The 21,597-nt window shown below is 37.1% G+C and overlaps 1 protein-coding gene across 19 annotated transcripts; it reads left to right on the plus strand.

The window, feature by feature from the left end:
- The first annotated feature begins 4,176 nt into the window (after positions 1-4,176).
- LOC107843059 (probable E3 ubiquitin-protein ligase HIP1) lies at positions 4,177-20,958 on the plus strand. Of its 19 annotated transcripts, none has more exons than XM_047396080.1 (12): positions 4,189-4,359; positions 7,400-7,512; positions 8,299-8,520; positions 8,626-10,659; positions 11,497-11,886; positions 12,029-12,108; positions 17,164-17,303; positions 17,994-18,734; positions 18,807-19,213; positions 19,991-20,089; positions 20,182-20,319; positions 20,660-20,958. In XM_047396080.1, exons 7-12 carry the CDS (start codon positions 17,210-17,212, stop codon positions 20,810-20,812), a joined length of 1,632 nt encoding a protein of 543 aa, XP_047252036.1. In that variant the 5' UTR covers positions 4,189-4,359; positions 7,400-7,512; positions 8,299-8,520; positions 8,626-10,659; positions 11,497-11,886; positions 12,029-12,108; positions 17,164-17,209; the 3' UTR covers positions 20,813-20,958. The 19 variants fall into 19 exon arrangements, with proteins under 19 accessions (XP_016542701.2, XP_016542700.2, XP_047252036.1 ...); XM_047396081.1 differs by lacking the exons at positions 11,497-11,886; positions 12,029-12,108 and adding an exon at positions 16,784-16,930 and having other exon boundaries at positions 8,626-9,641; positions 10,595-10,659; XM_016687211.2 differs by lacking the exons at positions 11,497-11,886; positions 12,029-12,108 and having other exon boundaries at positions 8,626-9,641; positions 10,595-10,659.
- Positions 20,959-21,597: the final 639 nt, after the last annotated feature.

Raw genomic sequence — 21,597 nt, forward strand, 5'->3', positions numbered from 1 at the left:
GTCACATCCTTAGCCGCCCAATTGAAGTGTATTAGCTATGTGATTTCTAGGTATGTTCGGGTCAGCTGGGGTTGGTCCCACAACTCTTTAGTCATCAGTAGAGTCTTGTCAGACTAAATACGTTTAAATTCAAAGTATTGTTTGAAGATTCCCAAGTTAAAAGACTTTTATTAAGATATGCCATCGTTTAACTTTAAGTTTTTATTTATGTTAGTTCACTTTTAATATGAGTTGATAGCTTAGTAGGTATTGCATTTCTCATGGTTCTGATAGTGTTTGGGTCATCGTGGATCGATTGACCAAGTCTGCTCATTTTATTTTGGGGTAGGTCTTTTTCGATGCTGAGAGGTTAGCACGTATCAATATTCGTGATATTGTGCATCTTCACGGGCGTGCTATGGGCCAAAAATCGATCGGGGAGTTTCAGGAATGTTGGGGATCATCCCAGTGTGGTCCGTTTCAATATCTGTGGCCATTTGGGTGGACAAAAGGGCTAAACGGCGCGAACGAGGCATTTTCAGATCAAATCGGTGTGCTATAGCCCACGATTCCGTAGGTGAACTTAGGATCCGGGCGTGTTGTGAGCCGAAAATCGACTAGGGTGTGGAAGGGAGGTTGGGGATCGTTCTAGTGTGGTCCGTTCAATATTTGTGGCCATTTGGGTGGACAAACGGGAGAAACGACGTGAATGGGGCATTTTCGGGCCAAATCAGTGTGTTATAGCTCACGATTTCAGGAGTGGGCTCGGGATCCGGGTGTGCTGTAGACCGAAAATAGACTGTGGAGTGCCAAGGAGGTTGGGGATCGTCTCAATGTGGTCCGTTTCAAAACATGAAAATTGATAGTCAGGGACCTTGAGTTAAAAAAAAGGTGGAACATTTAGCCTAAATACTCCATTAATGAAGTTGAGTTGAGCTTGAAGGAGCTATTTTAATGGCTAATTAGCCATTGGGTAATTTTATAGACCGTAAATAAAGGTAGAACTAGTGGATTTGAGTTTTCAAAGTATTTGTTTGAAGAGTAGTTTATTAATTACTCTTATAATTATTGTTTGTTAGATGATTAGCCTGTACATATGTATCATGGGGAGCGAAAGATACTCGGGAATACCCTACTCTAATGGTATCTTTGGTTCATGCAACTACACGTATCGAGGCTTGTTAAAGGGGTTACACTGGACCCATATAGCCTAGGGATACACCCCCATGCACAAGAGGCTATAAGGCGATTTTAGGGAAAAATTCTCTTTTTTCAGTATTCATGTCGTGCGAGGGAGCATGAGCTCAAGTTAAACTCTCTGTCTAATCTAAGTTTTCTTCCTGTTTATAGAACATGTCTCCCAGAAAGGCTAACGGAAAAAGAACCAGGAGTCAGTACAAGAGCATCTAATAGTATCAATATAACCCAAAAGTCCAAAATAGTCAATATATTTGTCTTGCAAAAAAGACTGAATAACAAAGATAGGGGGAAATAGGTAACTTAAACTCTAAGAGCTAACTCTATCTCCGAAAATCACTCACAGCACGATCAACGATCAACAACAACAACTAGTTCTTGAATCAACACCAAAAAGGTATAAAAGTGTAGAATGAGTACCAAAGCAATGAATACTCAGTAGGCATCATCGACCTACAAATCTAAATCATGATATAAGAATGATAAAGTTGAAGATAACATAACTAAGTTAATGTATAAAATCGAATCTGAATTATCTTTATCAGTGCTATACATAAATAGTACATAAAACAAGCTAATAACGATAACATAACATAAATAATCAAGCACAAGAAAAGATAACAACAAAATAATCTCTCATACGTCAATTGGCAGACAAAGGGATAAACCCACAAACTCACCAAAGAATGTTTAACCTAAAAATATTGTCTGACTAAAATAATGTTCATGCTATTGTATTTATAGTGTTAGGGTTAGCTAAGATAAAAAATGACATAAATGCCCTTAGTTATACGTGCATCATATATGACCAAAAAGTACCCTAAAATATAATAGAAATATTTTCTTGTATTAATTCTTTGATTTCCATACTCTCTTGAAACACCTCAAACTTTCGATGTCAAGTTGAAATCCTTCCATGCAATTAGCCCTTCCCGAACTTGCATCACACAGCCACACAATACCATATGTTAGCCTTTATTTCATTCACCCCATTTCAATTCAATATGTGATATCCTCTACGATCTTACAATTCTGTAAAGTATCTGAGATACTTGAAAGTTTCTCTCCTAATGGTAACCTACTTACTAACCCCAATTTCCATATCTACCTCGTGAGTAACGTCACGAGACTTGAACAAATAAATAATGTAATACCTAATAAAGAACAAGGGTTTAATAGTATATTCAAACATCTATGTAATACCGATCCCCTATAATAATATTTTATCATAAAAGTTAATTTTGTTACTACTTTGTATGTGATGCTATATAAAAACGAAAGGGAAAAGGGCATGGGATGGTCATTTTTTAAAAAAATGGCCCATAATTGAAAAGGTGAACATGCTGTAGCCAGTCGACTAAAGTAATTCCCCTTTTTAGCCATTTGGCCCAATTGGGCACATGCAGTCTCTATACTCAATTCATACACTTTTATACCACATTGATACACTTTTATACTATATTGATACACTTTTTAAAAAAGAGAAATGAAATTCTATGCAAGCACATGCAGTCATTATACCCAATTGATACTCTTTTAAAAACAAGAGAAAGAAAATTTTATGCAAGCACATGCAGTCATAATACCCAATTGATACTCTTTTATACCACATCAATACATTTTTATACTACATTGATACACTTGCAGTGTCCATATACCCAATTGATACTCTCTTATACTAGATTGATACATTTTTAGAATGCATGTAAAAATTATATAGAATTGTATAAAATATGTATCTAAATAATAATTGTAGTTAAAAATTGTATAGAATGTGTATAAAAATGCTATAATTATTATATAGAATATGTATATATATAGAAAATGTATCGTTATTATATATAAATATATATCTTTAACAACGGTATTATATTAAAAGTATATGGTATTGTATTTTATTGTATGAATAAGTAAAACTAAACAAACAGATAGTATGTTAGTTTAATAATGTTGATGAATGCAAAATAATCTAAAAAAATAATAAAATTACTAAATTGTTTAAAAAGAACAAAAAAAGAGTAGAATCTTTAAAAAGGAGCCAAAAAAGTGTAGGTTGAATTTTAAGATAAATTTAACAGGTTGAACCATGTTGTGCTCTGTTTAGAGGTACCAATCTTATTTTGTGTGTTGCATTTTATTATGTGTACTCGGTACTGTTTTACTACCTTTTTTTGTCGGGAAAATAGGTTGACCGAGTTAAGGTTATGTCGGTAGCTATTTACTGGGTATTTAACTATGGGTGCTATTTTTGTGGTATTATTTTAATTTTAGGTGCTATTTTTGTCCTTTCTCCAAAACGAAAAGAGCAGCCCGTTATACTAAATCTCTGTTATGTGCAAGGTTCGAAAAAGGATCAAATCACAAAAGTCTAGTATATGCAACTTTACTTTACATTTTTGTAAGAGACTGTTTCTACGTCTTGAACGCGTGACCTCCTGGCAACACGACAAAACTTCACCAGTTACTCCAAAGTTCCTCTTGTATGTATGCTACATGATCTCTATAACAGCAATTATCATAACAGTTAAAAAATATCCCACAACAACAACATTCCACTGTAATCCCACAAATGAGTTCGAGTAGGGTAGAAGATAGTAGACCTCACCTTTATCTTGTAAAGATAGAAGAGCTGTTTCCGACAGATCCTCAACTTAACAGGTACCTGCCAGTCAGTCTGCAAACAAAAATAATCACAATACAAATCAATCAAAATAAAAAACGTTAAGTAATAAATAATAAAAGATAAACGTGTTCAAGTCTCGAAAACAACCTCTGACAGAAATATAAATAAGACCACGTATAATATATCCTTCTTACGATGAGCCCTTTCTCAAACCCTATATATAAAAAAAAGTTTTAATACATCAAATTATCTTTTTTTTTCTTTTTTTTTTTTTACAATAACAAAAATAAAATAATGCAATTATGGTCACACAAAAACACCTCAACATCTTGGATTTGAATTAGAAAAAGGATAAAAGGAGAGACCACTACTAGTTATAAAATAATCCCAAACCGCTATATGAGAATTCATTTGCCTTGAGCACACAAAATTACTCTCCTCTTTCTCTCTCTCTTCCCCTCTTTATCTAAAAAAATATTTATATTTATATATATATATCTCCATAATTATTTAATTTAAATTAATTTCGTCTCAATCAACCGATCATCCACAAGCAAAAGGTACCTTTTTCTTCACCGGAAAAATTAATTAATTTTACCGGTAATTCACCGATCATCGGTTTAGTATTTGTTTGTTTGCTTGTTCTGTTATTTTTTGTAATTTTTTTTTGTTTTGTTGATCGGTTTAAAAAAAAATTAATTTGTTTGTTCATCGTTTTAGTCAATTTTATTGTTTTTATTAAGTTCATGGTATTTTAATCTTTTTCTGTTAGTTTTTGGTTTTGTTTGGTTGATCGGTTAAAAATTGATTGTGTTTCAGTTTATTTTTGCATCCGATCGTTTTTTTGTTCTGTCAATTTGTGTTATTTTGCGGTTATTCTGTTATTTTTTGTAAATTTTTGTTTAGTTTTTGGCAAAAATAAAATAAAATATAAGAAAATAAAAAATAAAAATCCATCGTTTCCGAGCTGATCTTCTTACCCGATTGTCTGTGTTTTTTAATTTTATTTTTTAATGATGTTATTTTATACTCAATTTTGCATGAGTAGATTGTTTTTTTGCTTTTGTTTTTCCAACTTACTTTATGTAAGAACATATTTTTTCTTCTAAAAAGATTTTTTTTTGTTTGATTGTAAATTTTTAAATTGACTATTTTTTTTTTTTTTTTTTTTATATTCGATATTAGGGACTTGATATAATCAAAACTATAAAACATGAATTTTATAGACTTGTTACTTGTGGATTATGAAGAATATCATTGTTCATGGGTCAATGGATATTGGGTAGTCATGTTTTCAGCCCTTTCTCCCAGTTTGGACCTGAGCTAAATTGCTCGGAATCATTTGAAATGTCGGTGGATGTCGGTGGAGGTCGGTGTTGGATTCTCCAAAGTTGTGTAACATTTGAGAATCTAACGCGGGGGCAGTATGGAAAGTGAATAGTGTGGGCAACTTAGGAACTGAGTGAGACATAGTTGTAGTTAATTTCATTGCACACCAAGACGCAGTTTTAGTTAATTCATTGCACGCCAATAAGAAGTTATGAGTGAATCAATTTTTTTTAAAAAGGAAGAATATTGACTATTTAACATCCCGATTTGGTAATATTCTACACTAACTAGAGATCTTAAATTTGGAAATTTTGTTGTAGGAAAGCTATATGTTTCATATAGTTCATGAAAGCATTAATTATTTATCAAAAAGGGAAGGAGGGAGGGAGGCACCCGAGGGTGTGGCCTAGTAATCAATGAAGTGGGTTGAGAACCCGAAGTATCAAGTATAAATCCCAGCAGAGACAAAAAAATACTAGGTGATTCTTCCATCTGTCCTAGACTTATTGCAAGTGGGAGGGGGCATGTATCTCGTGGATTTTGTTGAGGTGCAAAAGCTGGTCTGTACACCACGATTGTAAAAAAAACCAAGGAGGTAGGGACGGAGAGAGAGAGGATAAAAGAGAGAAATTGATTGGCTTATTTCACTCATGTGAAGTATTCATGGCTTAGTTTTGTTTGGTATGACGGGAAGAAAAGGAAAAATGCTATAGTTTTCTCCTTTATGGACCGTTTGAAGTTGTACTTCCCTCTTCATTTTCTTCCTTGCTAAATGAACAGAACTTCGATAGGCGAGAGGTGTAAGCACCGTGAGGTGTGAAGCGATCTCATACTAAATGAAACGACTTTCACTTTCCATAACAAAAATGAAAGAAAGTCAACCTATTCCTGAAATTGCAGTCAGTCTTGCTACCCACCCCATCTACCTATTGTCGGAGGTCAATTGTTGCTCCTTCTCTAGAGATTGCAATCCCTATCGTGTCCGGAAGGAATGAGTAATGGGTCGGGGAATTGGGCATTGGCCCTCTTGGATCCGGTAGGAGGATTCGAACCCTCGATAGTTCTTTGTTCAAAACTATACCGGTTTTCAAGACCGGGGCTATCAACCACTCATCCATCTCTCCGAAACACTAATATTCATTTTATTCCTCCGAATAGAACATGGCTATAGGGGTGGATTACCCCACTCTCTGTAGAAAGATCTCAGGTGCGAATCCACCGGTCGAACTATCTATCCGTATATAGATATATGATCTAGCATGCCCATTTGTGAAATAAAAAAGAAAACTTCCTCAGTGGAACTCAAAAAAAAAAAAAGAGTTTGAGCTGTTTTTTTTGGTCGACTTTTAGCCATGCGCGGCGGCTATGCGCATATGTCCCTAAGTGCCGTATATTTTTTGGCAATGGGTATACTCGATATATATATGTGTGTGTGTGTGCGCGCGCGCGCGCGCATCGTAGCTTCCTTTTCTTATTACTGTTAATTGTCTTCGTTCTATTTCCTTATGTGTCTTTCACTAGGGTGGAATCTCAAATTTAGTCTTACAGGAACATTGACATTTAGTCACTGATAGCGGCACTCAGTATAATCTAATAATACCTATTGAGTTTTTATATCATGTAGGACTGTGAGGTATGTTGTTGTTGTTGTTTGAGTTCTTTACATATCGTGTAGGGTCAGGATAATTTCCTCGCAAGTTTAACTGTGTATGGCATTTAAATGGACCAGCATGAAATTCATTTTCTCAAAAATAGGTGGCCAGTAGTGTGTTATTACTGTTTGGGAGTTAAAATTCACTTCGGGTCTAGGGACCAATCAAAGATGAGATGTGATGGATCCATGGATATATAGGCTCCAGTGTGTATCTTTCTTTGCGGAATTAGCTGAGGTGCATGCAAGCTGTCCCGAGCACCACGGTTGTCAAAAAAAAAGACACCTAGGATTTCAGTCTCATAGTGACGCAACACAATCTGGTCTAGAAATTACACCTTGTCTGACCATGAATTTTAAGTCAAATAAAAATGTAGCAGAGAATCAGTTTTATACCATTCTACCATGAGCTATGCCATTGATTGCAGATTCGATTGTTCTGAAATTGATTTCATGAATGCAATTTGAGTTCCGTTAGATATGCATGCTCATTGTTGGTATTGTGTTTTGCTAGGATATCAGAAAATTATAAATTGTGATTGTGCCCTAAAAATCAAGATTTTGTTTGCGTTATTGATGTGTACTATTGATTCAAAATTTGTCCAACACAAACGGAACAGGTTTTATTCGCACAGTATACCATACAGCCACAGAGTTAAAGACGTTGCAAAGACCTGAAGGCATAATACTTCTCCCTTGTGGCTAAGCAGATTTGAGTGAGACTCCTGTTCACGTAAGCATATCTTTTTTTTTCTTTTTAAATTGTTAGCTTTGATATCTACTGTTAAAAGAATTTAGGTGGAGCATCTGCCTGCACCGTATAGCTCTTAGATGTCAGGAGCTCTCTTATTATTGGCCATAGCTCTCCTTGGATCACAGGAGGATATGATGCCACATATTATGATATTTCAATGTCATTCTGCAAAAATATCTGATACATTTCCTCCTTATTAACAGCTGCTCTGATTAAGTACTTGAACACTTCCAAATATAAACAAAGGGAACAACATCTGATCAGTCCCTTTATTCTTCTCAGTGATACATCTTAGCACTGAGCCGTCTGTATTTGCTTATCTTATATTTCATTTTTTGGCAACCATGTAAAGTTATTTCCCTTGGACTTTTTTGAGAACTTGAAAAGCATTTAGTTTTATTTCATTAACTTCTTTAATTGAACAATTTTTATATTGTTTGCTCTCTTTTATAAATACTCCTTTTCTTGTTTTATGACCCTTTTCAGCATTTTGTCTCTTTTTTTTAATGATACTATGGGATTATATGCATCGGGATATGAACTTGAAGAAAGAGGTGGAACTAACTTAAATGACTCTATGCAAACATTTAGCCAAAGCCATGTGACAGTGGCTCTATTAGCAAATGTCTATCTCCATCTTTCTGCTAAGCGTCCACTTTGTAATCTATTTATTGTCCTTGGCGCTGAGTTCCTAGAATCTATGTGCTAGCAATTTTCTATATCACCTTTCAGAGTATGTAGGTTTAGATGGTTTTTCGTATGCAGGCTAGGGAGGCTGGCGGCTTATTATTGTCAGATGAAGGATATTGCCCTAGATTCATAAGAATGGGTTTCCTGGGCTAAATAGTTCATACTAGGGCTTTGTCAGAGTTGATGTGAGCTTAATATTGGGCATGATGATCAAATGTCATTTCCATTGGCATTTCTTATTTTGACACGACATAAGTTGATGTGAGGGCTTGGGATGAGGACAGATTACAAGTACAGGTGAGGGGTTTTGGTACCTACCTCTCTCAGTCCAGCCATATCTCTATCTATAGTACTTATTTTAAGGAACAATGTCCTCACCTTACGTTGTTCTTTTGTTTCCAGCTTTTGCTCCAGCATCTTCCTGTTCTTCCTTTCCTGTTTCAATCTGACTCCGGATTTCTTATTACCGTCTCAGAAATTAGGATAGGTCATGATTATATTTCTGATTCTTTCTCATCTTTCTCACTGAAAAATAATCTGGGAGCTCGTGCAGGGTATATATGGTGGATAGCTAGCTAACTTTGCTAATGTATAGAACCTCAATCACACATGATGTTGCAAGCAATTTTTTGGTCAATCTGGCAGGTTATGAAGAGATCTTGTTCTGATGGTGTTCCTATCAAGATTGATTAGACTGAGCTGCTGTTCTTGCAGTCTCTTACCCTTCAACCTTTGAGCATGAAGAGCTCATAGGAAATAGGTTCTGCTATTGTTGCAGAATTAATGACCTTTCGATGTGAAAATCAGTTGTACAATTAAAGATGCTTCTCTGGTGGGGCGTGGAGTTGTTGAAAACCTGAAGTTCATTTTACATGCTGCCACTTATTGGTGGGGGGTGAGGAGGTGTTGGAGAACTGTTCTTTTTACAGACTGCCACTAACTGTGGGGTGATCATTTCTGGAGAACCTGAAGTTCATTCTACAGGCTGCAACTAACTTTCTGATTAGTTGTTGGACTCCTTTGCACTTTGACAATTGCTGGTCGTATGGGGCTACTTTCTCTTGGAAAAACTCTTTTGCTTATGCCATTTTTGATTGATGATAGAAGATGAGGTTCTTGCTGACCATGGTGCTTCCAAAGCACATTTTTGACTGGAATTTGTGTTACTTCCTTTGGAACGGTGGATCTGTTAATAGAGATATGGGGGCGAATGTGCACCATCTTGATCTGCTGCTTGTCTGTGCACACTTTGAATTGTTTGCTGGTGAATAGAACTGAATGGTGCATAGTTTGAGTGTGTTCTGATCTAACGGGTTGCAACTTTATTACAATATCCCTCCTAAGTTTCAGAGTAGTGGCACTGAGCCGATACTGTAGTGCTCACTAGATGCGACCCATCCCGATTCAATTGTATGCTGGTAATTCCTTTAATTGAGCCTGTTGTGTTAGTGATCTCGTGTTTCTTTGGAGGCTTAGGTTGTAGTCTTTCTCTATTGGTGGCTTAGTACGAAATAGTGTGTGAGAGAGCAATCCTGATTAATAGATTTTCTGAATGGCATCACTATACAGAGCTGGGGTCCTATGGAAGGTACATTTTTGTAGTTGTCCCACTAGGATGTAGCACAGTGATGCTAGTATATTGCTAAGCGTGCTGCACCTCTTTAGAACACTTAATCATTATGTTGCTTGTTCTACCCAATATTGGAAGACAATATCACAGTTGGTTGAGATGAATGAGAGAACATGCGTATTTTACCAGTTAGCTTAGCCTCTGTAGTTATGGTTGAGCTCCCATAGATTTAAAAAAACTCTCTAACTGGTAGCACTCTGTAGCTCCTTGGGGCTCATTGATACCCATCACAATTCATCTTTTTGTACTACCCACATTATTCATGAGATGGTGCCTCTTATATTTCACGTTGCAAATAGATGCAATGATGGAAGCTTTTACAGCCATTTCACAGTGTTTGCTTCTACTCACTATTTTGTACTCCCGACACTTTGTTCTAAACTCAGTCAAGCACAAAGCATATCTGGTACTGTTAAGATATTTATTTCTTTACTTTCTCCCTCTGACAATATTAGTCTTACATACCATCACTATCCATTTGATTTCTCTCTTTCTTCCAAGTCAACTTGTTTTGTTGCATCTCATACAAATATCGCAGTAGCATCTTTCTAAACTCTCGTATGTTCTTTTACACTGGTACATCTCATAAAAACAATGTGCTTCCATAGGAACTCTTATACTCCTCCCCCACCCCTCACTTCACCCTACATTTGTCTGACTTCTGAATGTTGAAAGAGTCATTATCAGAAAGATTGATGGACACAAATTATAGTGGCTTCTTCTTAATGGAACATGTTTCAGTGAGACTGCCATGGGATGAGGGAAACCAAATTGGCCATGTTATTTGGTGGTATGGCTCGTCAAAGGTACTTGTGATGATATGTTCTCCTTTTTAGCTTTATTAATGAACTATCTTAAATATTTTGTGTCATTTTGTTGAAACAGCAGGAGGAGTCAAGTGGTTTAGCTTGTGTTCTGGTTTCATATTCATTTTTTAGTAGTTAATAAGGAATGGTCATATATATTCATCCCCATTATAGATACAACTTATTCTTTCCATTTTCTAATCCTTATGTTGAGAAAGAAATTATTATGACTGCATCAATTTTGGGTAAATTATGTGCAATAGGTGCATCATTAAAATCATTAGCTTGCTTGGTGGCAATTTTTTCTTTAGGCTTGTATATTCAGACAACTTGTTAGCTGTCCATGTGTTGGCTTTGTTTTCTGATTGCTCTGGGTTAATCTGGGGCGTGAAGCAGCATAAAGTTTTAATGAGCTTAGAATTGATTCACATCTCTTTACCACTGAGGTCTTCATACTTTAGTATATTGTTTGAAATGGATAATACTGTATAATTCAATGATGTTGTTGCCTTTATAACCGCACCTTCACACATAAACAATAATGCTCCTTTTTCATGTGAAAACGCCACTTTTTGGGAGGTTCCAGTTTCCACATTGATGATTAAATGGTTTACTTCAACCCCTCAAGCAGGAAGGCGTGGTAAGACTTCTTGGAGAATAATTTGGGAAGGTTACCATCCTGACCATCTTATCACCTTAATAATGAAAAGCTTGTATAGTTGCGAGGAAATCCTTCCACATTGTCAAATTTTAGTATGTACGCTTGTCTGAAATGTATGTCTGATATCTGCCTGCCTTTCATATTAAGAATCTCCACAACAATGGCTTTCTTTGCAGTTGCTCTGGAAAAGAGATGAGAAAATTCAGCTGGTTAGAATAATACCACCTTACCAAATATTGAGCCAACCATCGTGTATAGTTTCGGTTCCTATAAGAGATTCCTTCGAACTTGATGAAATCCTCTCTTTTCATGGTCTTTTCTATTAACTTGTTTTATAAGAGTGAGCTGTTGCCTCTTTGATGACCATCCAAGGTGTATGCGTTTATAAATTGTATTGATCAGTTCCCTCCATATAGGCACTCTTTCATCTATTCCTATCTTCCATAACCATCCCAAAAGGTTAGTTGAACACAGTTATTCCCAGATACTAAGGCTTCTATTCCTACCGAGGTTCTCTTCTGTCCGTATAGGGGCTCTGTCTCTCTCCAACTCTCTCAACTCACCAGGTGAAATTTTCTATTTTATTCGTTTGCCCTGATAAGGTTTTCAGTTTTTTAGGCACCAGTGCTAGAATATGAAAACTTAAATAAGAGTTCTCTTCTTCAAATCTCCATTCTTTTGACATGTACTTTTTTTCTATCCTTTCAGGACTCTCTTGAACTGTAGTAGCCCAAGCTCTCCCTCCTTGAATTTGCCTCCGTCGGGGAAGATCCAGGCAGTTTTGTAGGGAATTCACGTGCAACCATCCATTGATTGTAATTAGATCAATGTTATTTTGCACCACCCAATGGTTTGAACTCTGATTTAGTTGTAACTGTTCTGAGCCAATGTACTGCCACAAACTATGGCAAGGTCTAGAATGGCAAACAGATTTGTCTCAATTGAGGTTTAGAAAATTAGTATCCTCTGCCTATATTAGATCTGATATTTCAATCTTCGTTTTACTGATAGTTTTATCATAAAGCTATTCAGACGTGCTCCATTTATTGCTTTTCCATCTCCGTGGAAAAGCTGAAAGTAACGGGGATAAATGATCTCTGCATGAACATCATTTGCTATTCCTGAAAAGTTCTAATGAAATTCCATTAACCATTATAGACTATCTAACTGTTGATGTATAAACTTACGAGGCTCTTGTCACCAAACCCATTCAAAGTTGCTGAGCTAAGATTACCGTTCATGTATAGTCTATGCTTTAATTGGTAGGAAGATATAATGCCACTAGAATGAAAAAGAGAAAGGGTTAGACAACTAATGTTTGGCGCATAAGCACTAGTGTGAAGGGGAGTCAGTTTGCAAGTATTGTTTTTGTGAAAAAGTGACAATTTCTTTTGACAAGGTAACAGTTTGACAAGTTTTTTGACTGTTATAAATCACCAGCACAAAGTGCTGGAAGCCAAAATTTTATCATTGATTCTACCTCTAAAAGAGTAAACACAATAGACTAATACTAAATCATATCTCATCTTACAAGGATCTAGGATGTCTGCTATAGAAACTGGTTCATCTATATTCTCTGAGCTGCACCAATAACTAAAATTTTAAATGCAATCCATTTTAAACTTTTGTGGAGAACTACTATTGCCTTCAAAACACCTAGAGTTTCTCTCTTTCCAAATGATCCACCATATTACTGTTGGGATAAATTTACATGTGTCTTTGTTAGTGCTACCACCAACAACATACGGTATTCCCACAAAGTAGGGTCTGAGGAAGGTAAATTGTACGGAGTCCATACCACTACCTCAAATGAAGTCGAGAGTCTGTTTTCGATAAATCCCCGACTCGAGACAAATAACATTATAACGAACAAAAAACATAAAAAGAAACAACAAAATGGGATAATACACCATTAGATAATAAAAGAAACAAGTCGCCCATAGAGTAATACTATAAATTATCAATCCGAAATCACAAACATCACCAAAACACCACGAACAAGCAACTACAAGTCATATGCATAACACTATAACTATAGGCAACACTACAAACAAGATAGTCCTCCCTATTAGTAAGGACGCACTCCTATCTGCTAACCCTCTACCCTAATCCGCGTCCTCACCTTCTATCCAGGGTAATGTCCTCCGTAAGTTGTAACTGCTCTATGTCATGCCTAATCACCTCCCTCTAATATTTCTTCAACCTACCTCCACCCTTCCTGAAACCATCCATAACCAGCCTCTCACACCTTTGTACTGGAGCATTCGTATACCTCCTCATCACATGCCCGAACCATATCAACCTCTCTTCTCTCTTCTCTCATCTTGTCTTCCACCGAAGCCATCCCACCTTCTCTCGAATAATCTCATTTCTAACCTTATGCCTCTAGTAAGTCCACACATCCATCTATCTTAGCATCCTCATCTCTGCCACCTTCAACTTTTGGATGTGGGAGTTCTTAATTGAACACTCTGCTCCGTACAACATAGCCGGTCGGACGGACACTCTATAGAACTTACCTTTAAGCTTATGAGGCACCTTCTTATCGCACAGAACTACCGAAGCGAGCCTCTATTCCAACCACCCCGCATCAATTCGGTGTGTGACATCCTTGTCAATCTCTCCATTGCCCTGAATCTCCCAAGATACTTGAAACTATCTCTCTACCGAATGGCCTGAGAATCCTGCTTTACTACCACGTCAGCCTCATGCGTCAAATATATAAACTTACATTCCAAGTACTCCGTCTTGGTCCTGCTTTTAACCTAAACCGTTTAGACTCTAGGGTCTGTCTCCAAACCTCCCACTTATGATTAACCCCACCTCAGGTCTTGTCAATTAGCACTACATCATCAACAAATTAGCACTACATCATCAACAACTAACATACACCAAGGCACCTCCGCACAGTACATCCATCACCAATCACCAAGGCGAATAAAAACGACTAAGAGTCTATCCCTCGTGCTACCTTTGTCAAATCCTCTGAATCTCCTCCTACGTGAGGACGAGTCTTCGCTCCGTCGTACATGTACTGAATCGACCTAGCATATGCCATAGCTCGTAGGCTACTGCCACCCTCAAAATTCCAGCTAGTTAGTGCTTCGCTTGTCCTTCCTGGCATCGTCCATCTTATGCCTCTGAAGCTGGTAAATAGATTGCAAAGCTGGCTGACCACTTTACAATGAAGAATCTCTACTCAATTAGCTGCTACAGTCCTTACATGTCTAGAATGGGATGTACATCTGTTTTTCTTTGGCCACATTGTACAATCCCCTGAATTAGTCATCTATTTCTTAATTGCGGCCGAACGTGTCAGATATGGGCCTGTTTCTAGACATATTCGGTGTTTTTTGGGTTATGCTCATGCTAAACTGCTGGTAGAGACAGTTCAGTTACCTATGTCAAAAAAGAAAAAAAAAAAAAACTGCTGGTAGAGACAGAAAACAGAAAGTATAGAGACAGCTGGGGAAGATGATCCATTTATGCATTATATGGATTGTCTCCCTTGCAAGGATAGAGAAGTGCTTTAAGGGAAGAGGGATTGCATTCTCATGTTAAATCTAGATATGTACAAAATATAATTATGTGACAATGGTGAACTTGCGGAATAGCATGTATGCTGTTATGGATGTACTAGTAGTGGTTAGTAATAAAATACTTAGAAAATAAAGAAACTACAAAAAGAAAGTCGAGGAGAAAAAGTTTTAGAGAACGTATTTGGAAGTTGCTAGAAGAATGACTAGAATAGTGGTCTGAAGTGATGAGGCCACCAGAAAAGATGTGGTGCCAACAGAGAGAAAAATAGTAACTTGTAAAAAGGAAGGCAAAAGTTAGACATGGTGCCACAGAAAGGTCATCAGAGAGAAAAATAGTAACTTGTAAAAAGGAAGGCAAAAGTTTGACAAGACAATTAACATAAAGAATCTGCTTGCTTATGTGTTGATCAAGTTTATAGAGTCTTACCATGTAAAATGGAGCAAGTAAAAGAAAATCTTAAAACATTTTATGACTCTCTATGCAGGAGTATGGGCTAATATGAAATAAGTTAGTTTTGGAATACAAGAAAGAAAGAAAATATTTGGACCGTCAAAATTTGACGGAAGGAAGTGTCCTAATATTTTACTGTTACCATTCTCAAAAAACAAGAGAGGAAGTGCCCTAATGTTTTGGATTACCAAGAACAACATATTCGGTGTAATCCCACAAGTACGGTCGGCGAAAGGTATTGTATAGGCAGACCTTACCCCTAGCTTGGGAGGTAGAGAGGTTGGTTTTGACCGACCCCTGACTCTAGAAAATAATCTGAGTGAAGAAGTCAAGAAAAAAATATTAAATAAGGCCTGACAAAGCCCCCAGAAAAAGGAACAACTACTACAACCAAATTAATAATACAATAATGGAAGTATAAGGAAAAACAAATAGCATCAGGAATCGAAGAAGTAAGAAACTACAAGAGTAATACTACGACTATTAGTATGATAGGATAAGTAAGAACGCTCAACAACTCACCAGCCTTCTATCCTAATTCGTGTCCTCCATAATCTCCTATCTAAGGTCATGTCCTCGGTAAGCTGAAGTTGCGCCATGTCAGGTCTAACTCTCCTCAATACTATTCGGCGTATCTCTACCTCTCCTGAAATCAATCACCCATAGCCAACTTCAAACCTTCGTACTGTGATATCCTTGCATCTTCTCTTCATATGCTTGAACCATCTTAACCTCGCCGCTTATCTTGTTCTCCGCCGAGGCCACTCTTACCTTGTTCTGGATATCTTCATTTCTAATTTGATCTCTCCGAGTATGTCTACACATCCATTTCAACATCCTTATTTCAGCAACTTCCATCTTTTGAATGTGAGTTCTTGATTGGTCAACACTTCGCTTAGTCTGTCTAGCCACCGTCACCACTCTGAAAACTTGCCTTTAAATTTTGGTGGTACTTTTTTGTGTCACAAGATTTTGGATGTGAGCCCCCATTTCATTCACCCTACACCACTACTATGTGTGACATCATTGTCGATCTCCCCATCACCTTGGGTAACAGACCCAAGATATGTGAAACTAACTTCCTTTTGGATGGCCTTGGTATCAAGTCTCGCTTACACGCTAGCCTCATGTGTTACGTCACTGGGATATCCGACCTTATCCGATCAAAACTTGGTGGTTATTTTATTCCTCCTCCCATGTGGGATAAATTAGTCCAAGAACTTAGTCTATGAATCAAATGAGCAACGTTTGACTTATCCTTCAACCTGATATGTAAGTTTCACATTTCTGTGAGATTTAATTGTGGCTTTCAGTGCAAGAATTCCGCCACATTTAGATGTCTGATCTTGATTACTTTAAATCAAGGAGCTCGACAATTTTAAATCAAGTTTTCTGTTTTGTTGTGAACTCCCAAGCTTATTCCTTGACTTTCCTTAAAATTATTTTTGATAAGATTTTGATGTTGGCTTGTAGAAATCAAAGAATGAAGTTTGTTTGACGAGAAATTGTATAGAATCCGTGTCGGGGTTCTGCAGATAAGGGAAGGTCGACAATACTTTTCCAATACATTGTAGATAGAGAGAGAGAGAGGGGAAGAGGAAGTTACACAATACCATAAAGGTGCTTCTTTATGGTACTTGCAAATTAGCTTTCACTTAGATATTTTTAGTCATGGTTGGTTAATGTGGATATTTGATGTGTCATTTTGTGATGTATAGCTGAATGCTCAAATTATGTGTCATTAACTGATTATATTTGCTTTTAGTAAAAGAAAAAAATGACGAGGTGAAACCAAAAGTGCAAAATAATTTCATTATGTTTTCTGTGAACTGACTCCTGTTATTTGAATGCAGGTTTCTTTTTGTGGAGAGATAAATTTGTTGCCAGCATTCACGTATAATGGGGCACAGGAATTCATTCAACATGTCGCAGATATTTGAGACAGAAGACGATCAAAGATGGAATCTTCAAGAGCAGGCACCTTTGCCTTTCGGTAACAATTGATATTCCTTTTAGGTGTACAGATTCCATTTTAACATAAAGTTTGGCCAATCTTTCATCGGATGATGTTTTTTCTGAAATTAGTCTAATTAGTAAATATAACATGCGTTGGAGCTGCAACTTCATAACATGCTATTAGCCCTCTCCATCTAAGCATAGCATGATGTTTTTTTTTCATTCTCTTCCTTCCTTTGGTTAATGACATGTAATGCCTGTGAACTCGTTACATGATGTAGATGATCCCATCATCACATTAGTGCTAAAAGTATTAGATCATTGATTACTCCATCTTTTATAAAAGATGGAGAATCCACGTGGCAAGATGATGTTCCCTTCTGGTGCTTCATGATTGATTGTTTCCTGTAGGTAAATGAAATTAATACTGGTTCATGTAAAATCTACCTACATATAGTACCAGTGGATGTGCCTGAACTAGACTGCTGGACTGGGAAGAGCAGAACTTGGCTTTTTATTGAAGGAATTGACTTTGGCTAAACATGGAAATTAACAGATTGATAGGATACTCTTGTGGAAGTGCTAAAGGGTAGTGGACAAATAATGCCTTCTGGATGTAAAAATTGGATGTATACCTTTGTTTGATCATTTATATGTTCTGAAATAGGGAGGACTTGATTATACAGTAAAGAACCTTCTCATGTCGATGTCTCCTTTTATATTGCAGCAAGGGCTGGTGTTCCAGAAAGCACTAATCTTGTTTATCCAGTGGACAGTATGTCAATTGACGGGGCACAGCATTCTGCTCAGGGCCATTCCTCCAGGCCAAGTGGATATTCTTCCTCAAATCCAAATATGGAAATTCCACACTGTCAGCCGCAGGTTCAAGGTCCTCTTCATGATCCTTTTCTGCATTCAGGTTCTGGAGGCTTTCATATGATCCATGAGAGTTATCCACATCAAGCGTCTTCATCAACTCATGGCGGCCAGACATATCATGGGGTGGATGGTGGCCTTGTTGACCTCACAATGGGTAGTGGGAGAGGGCCGTACAAACGAAAGAGTCCTGGTATACCTGGAGGTGGCGAAAGTGGTAGTAGTACAAGCAGATACTTTGATGCTGGCAGTTCATCTGATCTCCCTTCTGACTCATGGCATGAGAAACAAAATCCAGACTCCCATTACACAACTTGGGGTTTACATCCTAGTTACAGAGGTAATAGTCTGTCTATTGGAGGTGAAGGTTCTCAGAGGAATGTAAGGAGCAGAGCTGCATTTGATCTGCAAAATAATGTAGGAAGGGCTCATATAACAAGTACTCCTTCACATCACTCTAACAGCAGTAGAACTTCCACTGATTATTGTAGTTCAGTGAATTATCTAGCTCCAAGTTCTAGTTCTTCAGCAAGGGAATGGAACCATGCAGTCATGCCCCCTGCTGCTGCTCATGGGAGGAATTTTGCTCCTGGTTAGTGTCTTAAATTATTTTGTTATCCTTTGCTTTGTTTTGATATTAATAGTAATGTTTTATAAATTGCAGATGCAAGCTTCTTTTGTTATGATATGAACCACTATGATATGGTTACCGGCAATATCTCTACCTCTCTAGAGATGGGGAATTACCACAATGATTTCACCTCCAACAGAAGTTCCCTTCCTCAACATTTGCCTAGCAATTTGCAATCTTCAAGGGGAGTCCGAAGTAGCTACAGTCAGAGATCTTCCCCTACTTTCAGGACTTCTTCAAGCTATTTGCGCCATGGGCATGTTGGTACTTCAGATGACGCATCGCAGTTGTTTCCTGAAGGTTACTCCTCAAGACATTCACGTCCATTGTCTACTCTAGGACTGCGCAGTAGTGAGCGAAATGGGAGAACTAGGGTATCTAGTGATAGATACAGATCATTGGCTGGTGAGGCAGGTTTCCGTGAGCAACTTGCATCTGAGGTGTGTATGCTCATCTTATACAATAAATTGGCATGTTGTCCTTTTGCGGGGCTTAGATCCTGTGTACGCTCCCTATATCAAAGACACCATCTTTTGCATCATGGTGTGCATCTAGTTCTCTTGCATCATGACACATGAATGTTCTAGTCTTTTGTTATTCTTTTCCTCCTATGAAAAGATGACCTTTCTGGTTCATTCCACGTGAATGTTCCAAGTCTTATTTTGCTTTACATGTGTGTAAACATATTGGTGTAATTCCTTTTTAGGTAATCATAGATGGTACCATGTGTATTTTGGGCATTTGTTGCTTCACTTTGAACTGGGAAATGCATGCGCACAGATTTATGATATGTAGGGTCTTGTCATCCATTTAAGTTGTTTGTGTTGTCTGTTTGGCTTGTGATGCTTCTTATGTCCAATCGGTCTTGATGAAATTCAGTTGGAGCTCCTTAATTTTGTTCATCAATTTACGTTACTCATAATTTAGTGGATTTTTTGACCTGTTCATATTGACAATTGTGCATTCGGAACAGCAGCTCTACCTCCAAGGGTAGGGGTAAGGTCTGCGTACACACTACCCTTCCCAACAACCACTTGTGGGATTACAGTGGTATGTTGTTGTAGTACTTGTGTATTCCAATCTGGCATAATAGGAAATACAAATATATGCAGATGGTAACTTGGTTTTAATATGATATTTTAGATAATCATTTCTACCATCTCTTAACATGTTACATTCAAGACGTGTTGAATGTGGAACTTTGGGGTTTCTTTCAGGGTGTTCTTATTCCAGACCGCTCTACTTATTACGGATCCAGAAGCATGTTTGATCAGCATAGGGACATGAGACTTGACATTGACGACATGGGATATGAGGTAAATGCTGAAACTCAACTTGCATCTTTGTCCCACTTTATGTTTTCAACTTACAGCCATCTGCTCAGCTTTTATACTTTTGACTTGGTCAGGAACTTCTTGCACTGGGAGAAAGAATTGGCCATGTCAATACTGGCCTGTCAGAGGAGCTGATTTCAAAGTGTATGACTGAGTCGATTTATTGTTCCTCAGACCAAATTCACGAGGAAGGAAATTGCGTTATCTGTTTGGTGAGTACAGTTATCTTGTCAGAAATTGTACATAAGGCAGGTCAGATTAAGACTTCAAGCACTGTTGATCCTTTGTGTTTCCGCGATGAGTTTTAAGTTCTATGCACTGAGTCGTATAAAAAATATTTACAGAATCATCATCATTTATTAGGTTAGTTAGAACTTAAACCTGTTAAAAATTGGTGATCAACATGTTATCACGCATTAAACTAGACTGATAGTGTAAAATGTAAATCCGTTCATCATTATCGTATGTCATCTCTACTTGTACTTTGCTTTTCTTGCGAGTAAGGAGTACGGTTGAATTCTAATGTGGATTCTTGTATACTGCATTTGACAGGAAGAGTATGTGAACATGGACGATGTTGGGACATTGAAATCGTGCAGCCATGATTTTCATGTTGGGTGCATAAGAAAATGGCTGTCAATGAAGAACGTGTGTCCAATCTGCAAGAAAACTGCTTTGGATGACGGCGATATGAAAGGAAAATGATCTATTTAGTTATGATTTATTGGTCATAGAACTTATGTAAATATGTATTTAGAACATTTCTCAAATGAGGTAAGAACTAGTTATCACCTCAAAAATTTGTACAGAAAATGTTTATTTTCATATCATCAGTTATTTCTTCTTTCAAATGTTTAAAGGATCTCCCTTATTATCTCTTTTGTCTCTTAGTTTACACGAGAGCAATATCAATGTGTAAAATCGCCAAGTTCAGATAAAAAACATAAAACTTGTAGGAATATATATCCATCAGAATGCCTTATTTCAAGCAAAATCTAGTGTAAATATTTTCATTATTATAGTTCCTCTTTCTTGCTTGGGTTGGCTTAGTCTTTCTTTTTCAATTGTTCTCTCAAGCGAGTTGATTATCGGTATGCTTACTTCGCTAATAATGATAGATGATCAACAAGTCAGATCAAGGATTTTCTACATAAGGCACTAATATATTGCTTCCGCTTCCGTGAGTTATAGTTCTCTCTCTCAAATTTTTAGTAGGGGTACAAAACACGATCATAATGAATAAAGTCGAGACCTAACAAAAGAGGTAAGCCTGAAATTGCGAAAGACCAGGTCATTTCCGAACGATCCCCTGCTTACTAAGTTAAGTATTTTGTATAAAACTTGGATCATTTTTTTTTCAATGTGACTTATTTCATTATGATTCAGTATCGGTTTGGCCATGGTGATTAAATCATGATATGAAATCATATGAGATGAAGTTTTGTTTGGACATACAATTTAAATTTTTTAAGTTTTATGTTTTCTCGTAA

This window comes from Capsicum annuum, chromosome 9 (genome assembly GCF_002878395.1).
Source record: "Capsicum annuum cultivar UCD-10X-F1 chromosome 9, UCD10Xv1.1, whole genome shotgun sequence".
NCBI lineage: Eukaryota > Viridiplantae > Streptophyta > Magnoliopsida > Solanales > Solanaceae > Capsicum > Capsicum annuum.